This window comes from Caenorhabditis remanei, chromosome III (assembly GCF_010183535.1).
Source record: "Caenorhabditis remanei strain PX506 chromosome III, whole genome shotgun sequence".
NCBI classification, from domain to species: Eukaryota; Metazoa; Nematoda; class Chromadorea; order Rhabditida; family Rhabditidae; genus Caenorhabditis; species Caenorhabditis remanei.
The window spans coordinates 11,022,665-11,036,563 of NC_071330.1; the positions used below are offsets into that span (position 1 = coordinate 11,022,665).

Genomic DNA, 13,899 nt, shown 5'->3' on the forward strand with positions numbered 1-13,899 from the left:
CATTGCCAACACTTCAATGCAATTCTGAAATTGTTTGTTATTTTTCCTCTAACTTTGTCATTCAATCCTTTCATTTTTCAGACTAACTACGGTAATCTTCTTGATCGTCCTGTCAATTTTGGCAGACTTCTGGAGACTGGTGATAATATTACTTTGACTGGATTTGTCTGGGGAAATGCAACACTGTAAGAATTCCGAAATTCCTATTTCGCTTTAATAGAACCATTTTGATTAATTCTTCATTTCCCACTCTTTTTTCCATGAGTGGTAAAGCGCTGCTGTGAAAACCCTCTGGTGGGAATCCTGAAAAAACTCATTTTTTCAGATCAAATGTGAATTTCTATCTTGGTTTCAATCCGACATTTGGAGTTACAGTAATTCCAGTTCACATAAATCAGAGATGGCTTGAAAACAACGTGATCATTTATAACAACTACAATGTACGTTTCGTCTGAATTATTATTAGGTAATCGATTTTTTTCATTAAAGAGTCGCTGGGGAGACTATCAAGAATATTCACCGAGACCATTTACTAGAGGTCAGCCATTCGTTCTTTCTGTTATGTAAGTGGAACCTTTCTTTTTAATTTTACCTTTTTATTTTCAGTAGAGCCGCGAATTCTCATATAATTTATGGAAATGGTGAACAGATCAAAGTGTTCAACTACCGTGGAGATGCTTCTATCAACCAAATTGGAAGTTTGATTGCATATGACCACTGGACTATTGATACAGTGTCAATGTGAGTTTTATTGGATTTTTGATTTCAATAACTTATGGTTTAAGGGTTTGTCCAAACCTTTTGACAACTTCTACTATTTCCTCAACCACTGCAACTTCAACTACACTTACAACAACAACTCCGTCAACTTCAACTACACTTACAACAACATCTCCGTCAACTTCTACCCTGACAACTACAACTACAATTACAACGCTCCCAACTTCCACTCCAACAACAACAACATCTGCGACTTCAACTACTACACCATCGTCGATTTCTACTTCTACCAGCTCATCAACATCCACTACAACAACTACAACTTCTGCTACAACTCCCACAACAGCTCCGGCAACTTCTACTCCAACAACTGCAACTTCCACAACAACTACTGTGACTTCAACCACGCTTACAACTTCGACAACATCTACTCCAATCACCACAAAAACACCAACCACTTCTACTCCAATCACGACTACAAAACTTCCTTTATTAGGTTTCAAAACTTTTTAAAAACTCTAAACTAACAGTTTTCAGGAACATGTCCCGGTGGAATAGTTACTCTGAGCAAAGGAGATTCCAACGATCCTCAACAGATTATAGACGCACACTACGGAGAGTGGGTGACAGAACTTTACAACAACAATCACTGATTCTTTCAGAATAACGACATCTGGCTACAAGAGTTATATGATTGTATACTGTCAATCTCTTCCCGGATACAGTATCTATATGATGTTTAATGTGAATCAAGGTGGCTCTGCACCCACTCGTGACTATCAAGAGGTTCAATTGGAATGTTCTTTGTTGGAGGCAACAAGTGTTTGGACATATTTTGGAAGGAATATCACCAGCGTTTCATGTCAACAAGCACGCAATTAAACATTCGGTTTTATTACAACTACCATCCTTTTATAATTGAAAATAAAATATATCTATCCAAAAATTATAATGGGAGTGTCTGTCTCGGAGTATCTCCATTTTCGCAAGATTCAGAATTGTGAGAACACAGAAGAAAATAAGAATGATTTATTTCATCATTTCAAATCCATTTCAAATATTTTATTACTAAACCCAAGTTGTTGTTTTCTTCTTTTATTACATTGCAATTGTACTTGCACCACCAGTTGAAGTCATACTTCCAGTTGTTCCTCCAGTTGTTCCACTTGTTGTTCCACCCGTCGTTCCACCAGTTCTTCCAACAGTTGTACCTCCTCCAGTTGTTCCTCCAACCGTTATGGCCCCAGTTGTCGTGTTTCCAAATCCAACTCCAGTTATTCCTCCAGTTGTTCCAGAAGCATCACATCCGTATCGTTTGTACATACCACGGTACCTGAATCATCACATCTGTGTCAAATTCTTCAACTATTCCCCAAGAACTCACCAGAATCCATAAACAGTCCGTCTCAAAACATAGAAGATGCCTCCAATTATAGCAACTCCGACAATTGATCCAATGATAAATCCAATGTAAAGTCCCCAAGCCCACCACTTTCCAGGCATGTAAATTGCATCACTACTGTTATCAGATTGTTGAAGAAGTACTCCGGCAGCCGCATTACTCGCCAGTCGTTTTGATGATGGAGTTGTTGTTGCGACGAGTGCTTTTGGAGGATCGTCTTGTGGACTCGCAAGTGACTCTTTTCCCTCCGCGACTTTCTCGCCGTCTTTCGCACTTAACACCTTTTTATCTTTGACTTGGTCAGCTTTAGTCTTCTCAATATATGTTTTTCCGGCTTCGATTTGCTGAAAACGAGCAAATTTCCGATCATTCTGTTGGGCGAATGAGAAATAATATTGACACATACCGCAGAGTAAATACCAAATGGTGCCAAATCGTCGGACTCCTCAAAGAAGAAAGAGATTCTTGCTGCTTCATCCATTTTGTATCCATCAGAATCAGAAACAACGACTTCACGGAACATGTTGGCCACGTAGAACTGTAGAAAATAAAAAAGTTAACATGTCTTTTGAACGAGGCACCGACCTCAGAAGGTAACACTCCGTTATCTTTCTTTCCGTATCCAAAGCCAAACTCAATTGCATAATGTTCTGTTGTCAAACCTGGACTTCTCAATTCAATAACCGAAGCACGCCCGTTCTTTGGCCAAATAACAAGACCATTGAGTGGCAAAATGAACAATTCGAACTTTGGTTTGCACTTCGGGGCGACTGAATCGGAATCGTGTCCCTGGGCATCAATGCAAACTTTGAATGCCTTAGTTTTAGGTTTCAAATAAATAGTTGTCTTCCAACCGCCTCCTTTCTTCATATTCATTTTAACAATATGTCCCATGTTGCATGCGGCTGTACACGGCTTCCATTCATGATCCGTGGTCCATGTATCTTGTTTTGGCAGAGTTATAAATGAGTTTGTTCTGTGAAACACGTCAGACTTCTGTAAATTTCCAACATGTCGTATATTCAGAAGTGAGACGATCTACCTTTCCAATTCCTTCTAAAGTGAAAGATCGAATTATTTCGAAAAGTCCATCGTCATTCGTATCCCATCTCGGAACACTGTATACATCTGGGACGACAGCATCCTTCAGATCAGGAATCCCTGTTGGGTTGGAACATCCCAATTCATTTGTCAAAAGAATGTTGTTTGTATTTCTACCGGGACACAAGTTGTCATTCATTTTCAGTGTATCTATAGAATTCGCTGGTTCCAATTTTTTCGTTGTACCTCCATGATTGACATCCGAGATACTGGCCTTTGTGTTACACAGTTGAATTCTGGAAGACTACAAACTTTGAATGTTATAACCAGTTTCCTACCCTTGACATGTCCCAAAGTCCACAGCTCCAGAAGTTATTTGTCCGAGTGGGCTGGGATCTTTTACGTAAAGAACTCTCATCGGATGTGGATAACATTCGAGTGTGAGACCATTAGTCTGAACTCATTTCATTTGATTTTTTCTATGTATTTTGATAATCGAAATTAATGCTTGTTACAAAGTGATTGCATGTTTAGAACATTTCTGAGAAACATCAACCGCGTGTTTCAAAAGATCATCCCACTTACTTCATCTATAGGAAGGTCCAGTGTGCTTCCGGTAACTTGAACTTTTCCGCATCTGCTGAATCCCTTGAACTGTCCAAACGTGTTAAACTTTGTGAGATCGGTGGGAGGTTTGAATGTTCCGGCCGTGACTGGTAATAAAAGTTGCCACGGTTCAGGTGGAAGATAGTCTTTGTCTGAAAACGGAACGATTGATTGAAATCAAAGCTGAGTAGACCCTACTTGTAGTATCTCCAACAGGAGGTGGTGTGCTTTGTGTGGATCCTGGTGAGGGAATGAGAAGAAGAAGGAGAGTTAGCGAAGAGGTGTAACCTGAAAACTTTGTTTTTAGTGTTCAGAAAATTGCAACGGAGATGTTTTGTAAACTTTCATTTTATTGTCACCTACTTATGAGTTTTTTTCAAAAAATTGTTTTGTTTTAATTTGGCAACAAAAATAAGTGATTCTTTGAGAGATACCCAGCCGAAAAATGATGAGACAAGCTAGACAGTTTGGTGATTAGCAATAAAAAACGAGATTCATTTAAAACATGTTACATTACTCTGAATCAAGGCTGTCGTACGGCCGGCCGCGGCCCTCGGCTTTTAGGGCCGTCGACGCTGCGGATAAACCAAATGGGCTGAAATTTTGTACATCGACTAATCTTTCGATCCTCTACAAGGCCGCCTGAAGAAGCGAAAATTTTCCATGGCTGGGAACTGAGATATAAAATCGCCACACGGCCTTTTTGACAGTCTTTTCCTGAACGACTTAATTTCCCAATTTTCTAAATCTTCTTGATTTCCTTTGCCCCGCCCCGTGATCTACGAGTACCCTAATGCTAGTCTCTGAGAATCAGGGTTCTGGAACATTCTAAAAACTCGTTTTATTGGGGGGGGGGGGGGGGGGACTCCAACTTAAGATTATTCCTTGATTCTACCCTGGACGACGAAAGAAACTCATGCTCCCAACATTCCATCTCTAAGCATTACCTTTCATTGTGACCATTGTCTGATGCTCGGAGGTTCTCCTCTTTGCAAAGATTCTGGCTGATTGAGCAATAACCAATTCGTTAGCGAAACGAGTGTTGAATCGATTCGAACTGTTGTTATGAGGGGGTACTAGAGAATTTATAGATAACGATCTGGTACGTGGATTTCTGACACCAAAATCTAAAAACGACACGTTGGAGTTTCTATGAGAATTTGGTTGATGACGTGAAGAACTTGTTTGGATTCTGAATCCTGATAAAATCACGTGAAATATTCTGTTGTTAATAGGGGCTCATTGGAACTATTTGTCAGGTTTGAGTTCAGAAATGAGTGATGCCTGAAATCAGAACTGCTTTAATGGAATTGATAGTGGAAATCAGTTTTACGCCACTTTTCAATTGATGCCTGAATTGCGAAAATGTGAAATTTATGACAAAATCGATGCCAGTCTGAAACTGAAAATCGTCTGAATCTGAACGTCAGTTGACGAAATTGAACTTTAAACATCAAATAATTAGAGGGAAAAGTTAGAATAAGTTTAGCTATTTCAGACTTTGAATTAGCGAAACTTCAGGGTTTCAACTATTATTTCTTTTCATTTTCTTCTCTCTTTTATAGAATTTTTCCAGGTTTCACAGATCAAGAAAAACCAAGATTTTGGTATCTCTACCTGTCCAGGTTGTTGTATAGCATACTGTTGTATAGCGTACTTGTGTTGTACTTGTCGTTTCACGGACCGGGTGGAAATTTTTTTGTACTTTCACACCCCGAAAATTCATTTTAATCTGAGGCGACCGGGTCAACCCTGTGTGTCTCCAAGATAGGCCACCCTCTCAATTAGAAATTGAAAACCTGCTACCGTAGTACCACCATAGATCTTCCAATTCAGTCGTTTTTCAATTATTCCAGCTATTTTCGTACAGATCTGGAAGATCAATTCCTCATTTTTGATCAGTTCCTCTTCCGCCTTCTAGATTTGCATTATCACTGAACGCGAATCGCTATCCCCCCCAATAAGCTGACTCATTACTTTCCCACTCTCATGACCCATATCCATGTCCTTTCTCTCCCTCCATCTCAAGTCAGCGAAGCCTTGACTTTTCCAAAACATTCACGAGTATTGTTGTTGAGATCCCTCCTTCCGAAATAAAAACATTTTCTCATTGAAAAATGAGTCAAAACATTCCCCCGGAAGACTGCCCACCTGTCATTGAGAAAAAAAAGAAAACAAAAACATTTTACAGTAAGATTTGTTTATTCTGAGGAAGAAAATATTGTCCCCGGGTAATTCTAGGCTACTGTAGAAGTCTAGGTTATTGTAAAAGAATAGGAGGATTGACACTTTTCAATTGGAATCAGAACATTTCCACTGAAATCCTCTCATCATTTTCCTGAATTGAGCATTTCTCCTTTTTCTCATTTTATCATTAGAACACTTATTCCCGTTTCTAAAAAAAAGTCCCTAGAACTTAGCACAACTCTCAAAAAAGTTAATAAACCGAAACTACTAAACGGGGAATTTTAAATGATACATAAAAAGGCGGAATGATGATTCGAGGGAATTACAAATTCTCGTATTTCGGAAGATTGAAGTCGTTGGAATTGGTGAGATCTCGGAGGGCGTGTGGGGCGTGTTGGACTTGGAATTTGGCATTGTTGGATAGTCCTAAGCTGTCACGTTCCTGGAAAATAAGAGATTTTGAGGTTTCGGTGCTGAGTCTGCTTTTCAAGTCCCAATGTGCGTCTGCTTGTCTGGATGTCCCAAATCACTTACAGCGATCATCTCTCGCATTGCAATGTTCATATTCTTCAACTGGGCGATAAGTTCCTGATTCTGTGTTTCCAATAGCTGATTCTTCTGCTTCAGCACTTCATTTTCCTTCTGATATCCAATTTCTCTTTCCTTTCTTTGCTTTCTCGACTTCTTCGCTGCTTCATTATTCTTCTTTCTCTTCTCAGCGTACCTGAAATTAAAAAATTAAATTTGAAATTGATTGTGGTGCTATTCAAGTCCGGAAACAAGAGGAAATGAGAGAAAACGTTTTCCGGGCGTGAATAGCACCACTATTATTCCTATATCGAGTAGATGTTGAAGTAGATGATGTCGCACGGTGCCATTCAGTAGTTGTCATTCACAGAAGAGTATCCTCAAAGAGTCAACCAGCCTGCTCGGACTTCTTCGAAACGTCATAGATGTGCTGTCCAAATCTGTAAAATCCCTAGCACCCCTCGCGGGGTCGTTCCTTCCTTGCCATCCTTTCTTCAAGGACCAATCCAGTCGACCGATGAAACTTACTTTGGAGATCTTTTTGGATCGATACGACTCTCAAGAGACTCATCAGATCCTCCAGATGTGTTTGGTGAGCGAGTGAAATCATAGTTTCCGGGATTGTAGACGCCAGCAGCGCTGTAAGTTCTGAAATTAGTTGTAGGTTGTTCTAGCACAGTCCATGGAAATGCGCTCATTCAATCGAAAATGGTATTTGACTTAAATGCGAGAGCAGCATTTTTATCAGATTCAGAGACCCCAAAATGACTAGTCCAAGTCTTTGTTGCTGGATATGCCGGAACTGAAGATCCACGCTCTCGTTTTACAACCTGATCCCATACATAACTCATCCCCATCCATCTATCATGTCTGAAGATGTTCCTACAGGCACTAATTCCCCATGACACGGAAGAAACACAAACCGCTTCATGGGGGATTATCTATTTGCCATCTGCCACAAGAGGCCGTGGACTCCCCATAATGACGTGTCATCCTACCGTAGAAGGAGAGGACGACACACAGTCTGGTGGATGGACTTTGCACCTTTCCATATTGGCTCGATGAGTGATTCTATCTATGTGGAAATGACAGGAAGCATCCGATGAATCTGCTCGATAAGCAGAACTACCGTACCCCCCTCATAGTCATCCTAACTAGTCGTTGTGCCACCCGACAGAACCGAGGTCATTCTTATGACGTGGCAGAAGGCCCCCTTGTGGCAAACACTGTAGGGCGGTATGCGGGAAAAGGGCCATGCCTCGAGGGTCCCCTACGTTACGTCATCTTATTCTACCGTAAGGAAAAGTATTCTTGAAGTGTCTAAAAATCTAAATGTTGCGTGGTAAAAAGCCACGTGTTCATCTAAAAGCTCGTATCACTACCAGTTTTTGATCTTTCGTCAAATCTACCAATAGGTCAAGAGTCGGCATGTTTGCCTGTCGCTTGTAATCTAGGTCATCTCTGCCAAAGAAAACACGTGTTATCCTCTCGTGACGTGGCAAGTGTACACCCGGTCTCTACTGTTCTGGGGGAAGATGGTCTAAACTGTCAGTGTCCTATCAACTAGATTCCCAGAACCCTCTATTCCCACAACTCCATAGTAACCTAGGCTCTAAAGATGATGTTCCTGAAACCCATTTCAGTTGTTAACTCACAGAGCAGCTTGATAAGCAGTCCATGAATGATCGAAAGCCATTGGTGGATACTGTTGTCCAGACATGATCGACATTATTGATTGATTTGATTGATTTGGAATAAGTTGAGATATCTAAAAAACTCGAAAAATAGATAGGAGATGTTCCCGGGAGCAATAAGAACGGAGAGAGGAGGGAAGCGAGAGCAGGTGACGTAACCGACCGTCGCCGATCGAGAAAAGTGTCAGGTGTGACGCAACGAAAGGTACCCAGAGGGTGGCCTCGCTGACCACGCCCACTACAGAAGTTCCCAGGAGAGATAATTGGAAAATGAGAGACACAGGTTGGCTGGTGGGAACTCTTTCTGTGCGTTGTTACTGGAAAGACGACGAGAGGAGACAATGAATATACGCAAAACAAGGGGAATGAAGAGGAAAGAAAAGAGCTGATGGAAGAAATGGGAGGGTGGAATCAGGAAACTGGAATCTTTGCAGAGTTAGATAAACATGATTGTATCATTGACAAGAGTTTGGATTTGAAAGTTTTCATCCGGATTAATAGGTTACGAACATTCATAAATGTTACGTGGAACATGTTGCATAACACAATTGACAGTCAACACACTTATTGATTGCGTCAGAGCCTGAGAGCGCTGGTTTCCCGCATTTCACACCTTGCTACATGATAGTTTATGAACTTCTTGATGTGATATCTTCCCAGAAGACAAGATGGCACGTGGCTGTAATGGTAATAGATGGCAGTTTACGACAGGAGACTTCCAGAGGAGCGGATGAGGGCCAGACGGGGATGAGAATAGATTGAACTTCTGAAGACAGGTCGAGAAAATGGATGAATTTGATACTTGTTTCGGTTACCCGGAACAGATTTTTCAGAGAAAAAGAGATTTTCAGCAGATATCATTCTGGAATTTCGACTTCTTACTGTAAAACCGGAAGCGTTTTCCAAGTCTAATATGCCTGTCTGAAAGTCCATATTTCACACTTATTGACTTGAACTGAAAACTCTTAGACCCAATTATTATACTAGGACAAGTTTATTTCTCAACAACTGTTGAAAAGAAGTGTTCAAAGATTTTAAACTTTTTGTTATGACTAACTCTTATCAGTATGATATATTTTATTTTTGTTGTTTTAATGTGTTTTCTTAGTTATTTAAGTCATTACTGATAAAATAAGTAATATGTATCTGAAACTGGTTTCCGGTGTTCTATTCATAACTTCTTCCATCTACCGGATGAGTTTCTGAACTTCCTGCTAATTTTCACCCCTTTCTCCTTCATTATAACCCGTTCCTGAACTATCTGTATTTGTAGCATACGGTTGTAACATTCCGTCATTCTCCGCTTCTGGGAAAAGTTCTCTGGGAAATTAGAAGAGTATAAAAGGCAACCAGACATGTCCATGTCATTGTTACTTTCCCTTATATTTATGTTTTTATTAAAACAATTGTACATTGCGTGTCCTTCATAAATGACACTAATCGTGTTGCGCATATCAGTCAGTTTGTTTTGCTTCGAGATATACAAATATATGTTTTCATTGTTGCTTCAGATTATGTTTTGTTTCTGATACTCAGGGGTGATGTTCTGATTTTGGAATCTCATTAATTTTTGTCTCAAAATTATTGTCTATTTTAGTTCAGTTCAACATTATTTGATTCTGTCAGACTGGTTTCCTGGTATCAAAAGATCTCAAAAATCTCCCACAGTTTTTATATATCTTTTTCGTTTCGGAATTCCAACCTTTGATTGGTTTTGTGATTTTTTTAATGTAAAAGCTAGATTTTAATCCAATACGCAAATCTAAAAGATTATTTTCAAATTTGACTCATAGTATGAAAAAAACAAATTCATGAAGCTAATCTCCTTTGCGTCGAGTTCGGTTTTTAACCAACTTGTTAGTTTCGAGGTGTGTTTGTAGGAATGTTAATTTTTCAAGATGTCGGAATATTAGTCGTGTCTACTGTACTTTCTGGTAGTCTAAATATCAAGATTCCAATATGTTTGACTGTAAGTTTCAAGTCTTTGAATTCAAATGTCTTGAAGATTAACTTTATATGATTAGCATTAAGGTATGAGGTTTCCAACCAAGATACCAAATTCCCTCAGTCATCACGCCTCAAAATTTATTGAACAAATCTGTTTCTGGCTGAGATTTCAAAACCGTTCGAATAACCACTGAATAATGATAGAAAGTGATTATGTTCCTCCTTCTATTTCTCATAAGAAATATCTTTCGATTGACCACATGGTTTTATCTGAATAACTTTCCAATTTTTTCAAAACATTTGCTTCTTCATGTTTCTGATTCGAACACTACCAAATATTCAGAAGAATCTGTTCATTCTAAACTTTCCTACTGGTTAATCCCCCTCGTATTCAACATATTCATCCTTCTGCCCCTTCCCTCATTTCTTGCAAGCCATATGCCACGTCATCATATAATTATTCATCTCATCGATCAGGTAAAGAAGGAAGGAAAGAAGAGTTATAATCATCCGACCATCTGCATCTCCACCGTTTCCCGCACACACCTCATTAATCCCCCTCTCTTCCTTCTCCTTATTATCCATCATCTACAGTAATCCATGAAATGTCTGATGTCTCTCCACTTGACACACTCTCTAATTGTATCCCGCAGGTGCACAATGAGCCTTCAAAGGAGGTGTTTCCCGCATTATTATTATTTGAACAGAGTGGGAGGAGTGAAGAAGAAGAAGATGTGGGAGGACGAGGGGAAGGACCTGACAAGAATGTGTTTGCAACACTCCAAAAAATACGCAGACACAGCAGGGGCATCTTCTGAATAAATAAAGGAATATGGGAACGTCTTCTGACGAGAAAAAACAAGAAGAGAAGGAGGTCAGATGATGGACATCCAACAGCGAGATAAGATTAATCGACCGTTTTTTGTGCATTAAATTGGGCTGTTGGAGGTAGAAAATAGAGGTTATTAGGAGGAGAACGAGGTGTTTGAGAGATAAATAATAACGGTTGGAGACTGGGATGAGAACTGGTCTTGGAAAAAAAAGAGTCTCACAGTTGTCAGTTGATATTTTAATGTTGGTTCAGAAAGTATAAATAAAAAGTACAACGTGTGAGAAGCTTTTGGGAGAATTTTTTTGAAAAAAGAAAAATAGAGAGACGATAAAATCCAGGGAATGAAATATGAGGAAAAGAGAAAACCGGAGGAGGGTTGGAAGAAAAAACTTTAAAATGATGATAGATTTATCTAGTTGAAACTCTGATTGTTTTTACTCAAAGGCGATTTAGGAAACGATTCCAAAAGATTTCGAGAAAAATTTGACACTTTTGGGTATTCTGTTCGTCCGGATATCTCAAACTCTTCTCTAAACCAAAATGTGAAAATCCCGTGAACTGATTCAATTTCTTTTTCTTGTTTCCTTTTCCAAATTTCAATATTCGAAAACTTCAATTCATTTTCGAAATCTCAAACAATAATGACAACGGAAGTCGGTTATGAAAAAATATCAGAGGACGTTGAGTGTACTGCAATCTCTCCCGGATACAGTACTTTAGGTGATATTGTTCCCGTTTCATTGCACTGGAAAGATATTTCGTATGGGATAATCATCTGATAGCATCTGATAGCAGATAAGACTTTCAGAGTTTCAACTGTGAAAGAGCAACGAGAACTGTTGAGAGATGTGAGTGGAGTGGCGAGACCTGGAGAACTTTTGGCGTTGATGGGGGCAAGTGGAGCTGGAAAAACGACATTGTTGAATATGTTAATGTGTAGAAACTTGAAAGGATTGATAACGGAAGGGACAATTACGGTTAATGGAAATGAGGTGAGCAGGTTGTGAAAGCGCCAAAGGCACGTCCTTCCACTATTCAGATGGGTGATAAAATCTCAACAATATCTGGATTCGCTCAACAAGAAGAACTATTTGTTGGAACATTGACAGTCAAAGAGTATCTTATGATTCAAGCAAAACTTCGTATCAATGAATCGAAGAAGATTCGTGAGGAGCGAGTTACAGATGTGTTGCATCAATTGAAACTTTGGAAATGTCGAGATTCTCGAATCGGAGTAATTGGAGAAAAGAAGGGAATTTCGGGTGGAGAAGCGAGAAGACTGACGTTTGCATGTGAAATGCTCTCGAATCCATCACTTCTTTTTGCTGATGAACCAACGACAGGATTAGATTCTTTTATGGCTGAAAGTGTTATTCAGATATTGAGAGGAATTGCAAAGACAGGGAGGACTATTATCTGTACTATCCATCAGCCATCGAGTCAATTGTACCAAATGTTTCATCGTGTTATTTATCTAGGTAATCCATTTGACACCAACAATTTTCACTTGCGATTTTTCAGCGAACGGTCGAACTGCATTCCAAGGGACTCCACAAGAATCAATCAGTTTCTTCGAACAATGCGGTCATCGAGTACCGGATGAATATAATCCAAGTGAATGGATTATTTATAAATTGGCAGTTCAACCCGGGCAAGAATCTCAATCAAATGAAAGAATTAGGAAGATTGTGGAGTGTTACGAAGAGAGTGATCATCGTCAAAAAGTGATGGAAGAGTTAGAAGATGTCAGGGAGATAGGAGCACCACCAGCCATGCACAAAGCCAATGTTTTTGTTCAAATTCAGGCGTTGATTATGAGGTGAGTGCCCTGAAGTGATATCTTCAGAACTTTCTGTTATTCAGATGCGGTCTAGATGTGTGGCGTGCTCCACAACTGACAATGGCTAAAATTATTCAAAAGATTTTGTTTGGGTTGTTTCTCGGGCTGTTATATCTTCGAGTGAGTATGAATACAATGTTATTTTTTTACTTTATGAAAATTTGAGATGGAATATACGCCTCGTGGAATTCACAATATCAATGGAGCTCTCTTTTTTATAGTTGGAGAATACATTTACTCAACTGCCTACGGTAGGTACACGGTCCAAATCATGAACTTTCATTGAAAATTCCAGCGATCATGATGTTTCTGAACAATGAGTTCGCATTGGTTGCTCGTGAATATCATGATGGACTTTACAATCTTTGGACGTAAGATTAAAATGACTCAGTTGCTTCTGATATCTCTATTCCAGATACTACATCGCCCGATGTGTCTCTCTGATGCCTCTTTTCTCCACAGATGGCCTAATTCTTCTCTTCATTGTCTACTGGATGATTGGTCTCAACACTTCCGTTTCACAGGTATTTCAACTAATTTTGAGAACGCTGTAAATCGAGAAAATGAGTTTCAGATCCTCCTCGCAACTCTCATTTCTCTTCTCGCAAGTCAATCGGCTTCTGCTCTCGGAGTTGCAATGTCTTGCATCTTTCCCACTGCTCAGGTTACATATTTTCAAGAAATTAATGAAAATGTTTGATTCAGATGACATCAGTCATGGCTAGTCCTCTTCTCGTTCTTTTCCGTCTCTTCGGTGGTTTCTATGGTAATACGGAAACTTTCCCAGCTGGTGTTCGTTGGTTGCAATGGATTAGCATGTATAGGTGGGTGTTTGATTCTCCTTTTCTTCAATTTGTTCTTATGTTATTACCAGGTATGCATTCGAAGGATTAGTGGTAAATCAGTGGTCGAAAGTTGATCAATTTCATCCGGAAGCTGATTGGAGTGATGAGAAGCGTGATGCTGTACTGAGTAACTTCTCGTTTCCTCCCTGGGCGATTCCAGTTGATATCGCCGGACTCGTTGTCATCAGTTTGGCATTCTACACTATCGGGTTCATTGCACTTTTGGTACGAATGAAGAAGGCCCGTTAATGAGGAAG

General features: G+C 39.6%; 2 protein-coding genes across 2 annotated transcripts; one reads left to right on the top strand and one right to left on the bottom strand.

Annotated features, from left to right (window-relative positions):
* Positions 1-1,818: 1,818 nt before the first annotated feature.
* GCK72_010695 (uncharacterized protein) lies at positions 1,819-8,204 on the bottom strand (the record flags this gene model as incomplete). Its single annotated transcript, XM_003111460.2, has 13 exons — positions 1,819-2,053; positions 2,105-2,466; positions 2,529-2,660; positions 2,708-3,118; positions 3,165-3,459; positions 3,502-3,617; positions 3,749-3,921; positions 3,968-4,057; positions 4,717-4,961; positions 6,283-6,398; positions 6,491-6,680; positions 7,013-7,132; positions 8,140-8,204. The coding sequence occupies 13 exons, from the start codon at positions 8,202-8,204 to the stop codon at positions 1,819-1,821; spliced, it is 2,550 nt and encodes an 849-aa protein (XP_003111508.2).
* Positions 8,205-11,598: 3,394 nt separating this feature from the next.
* On the top strand, positions 11,599-13,891 carry GCK72_010696 (uncharacterized protein; the record flags this gene model as incomplete). Its single annotated transcript, XM_053727997.1, has 10 exons — positions 11,599-11,717; positions 11,766-11,949; positions 11,997-12,435; positions 12,479-12,776; positions 12,821-12,917; positions 12,964-13,048; positions 13,093-13,168; positions 13,213-13,321; positions 13,503-13,621; positions 13,672-13,891. 10 exons carry the CDS (start codon positions 11,599-11,601, stop codon positions 13,889-13,891), a joined length of 1,746 nt encoding a protein of 581 aa, XP_053587574.1.
* Between the last annotated feature and the right edge of the window lie 8 nt (positions 13,892-13,899).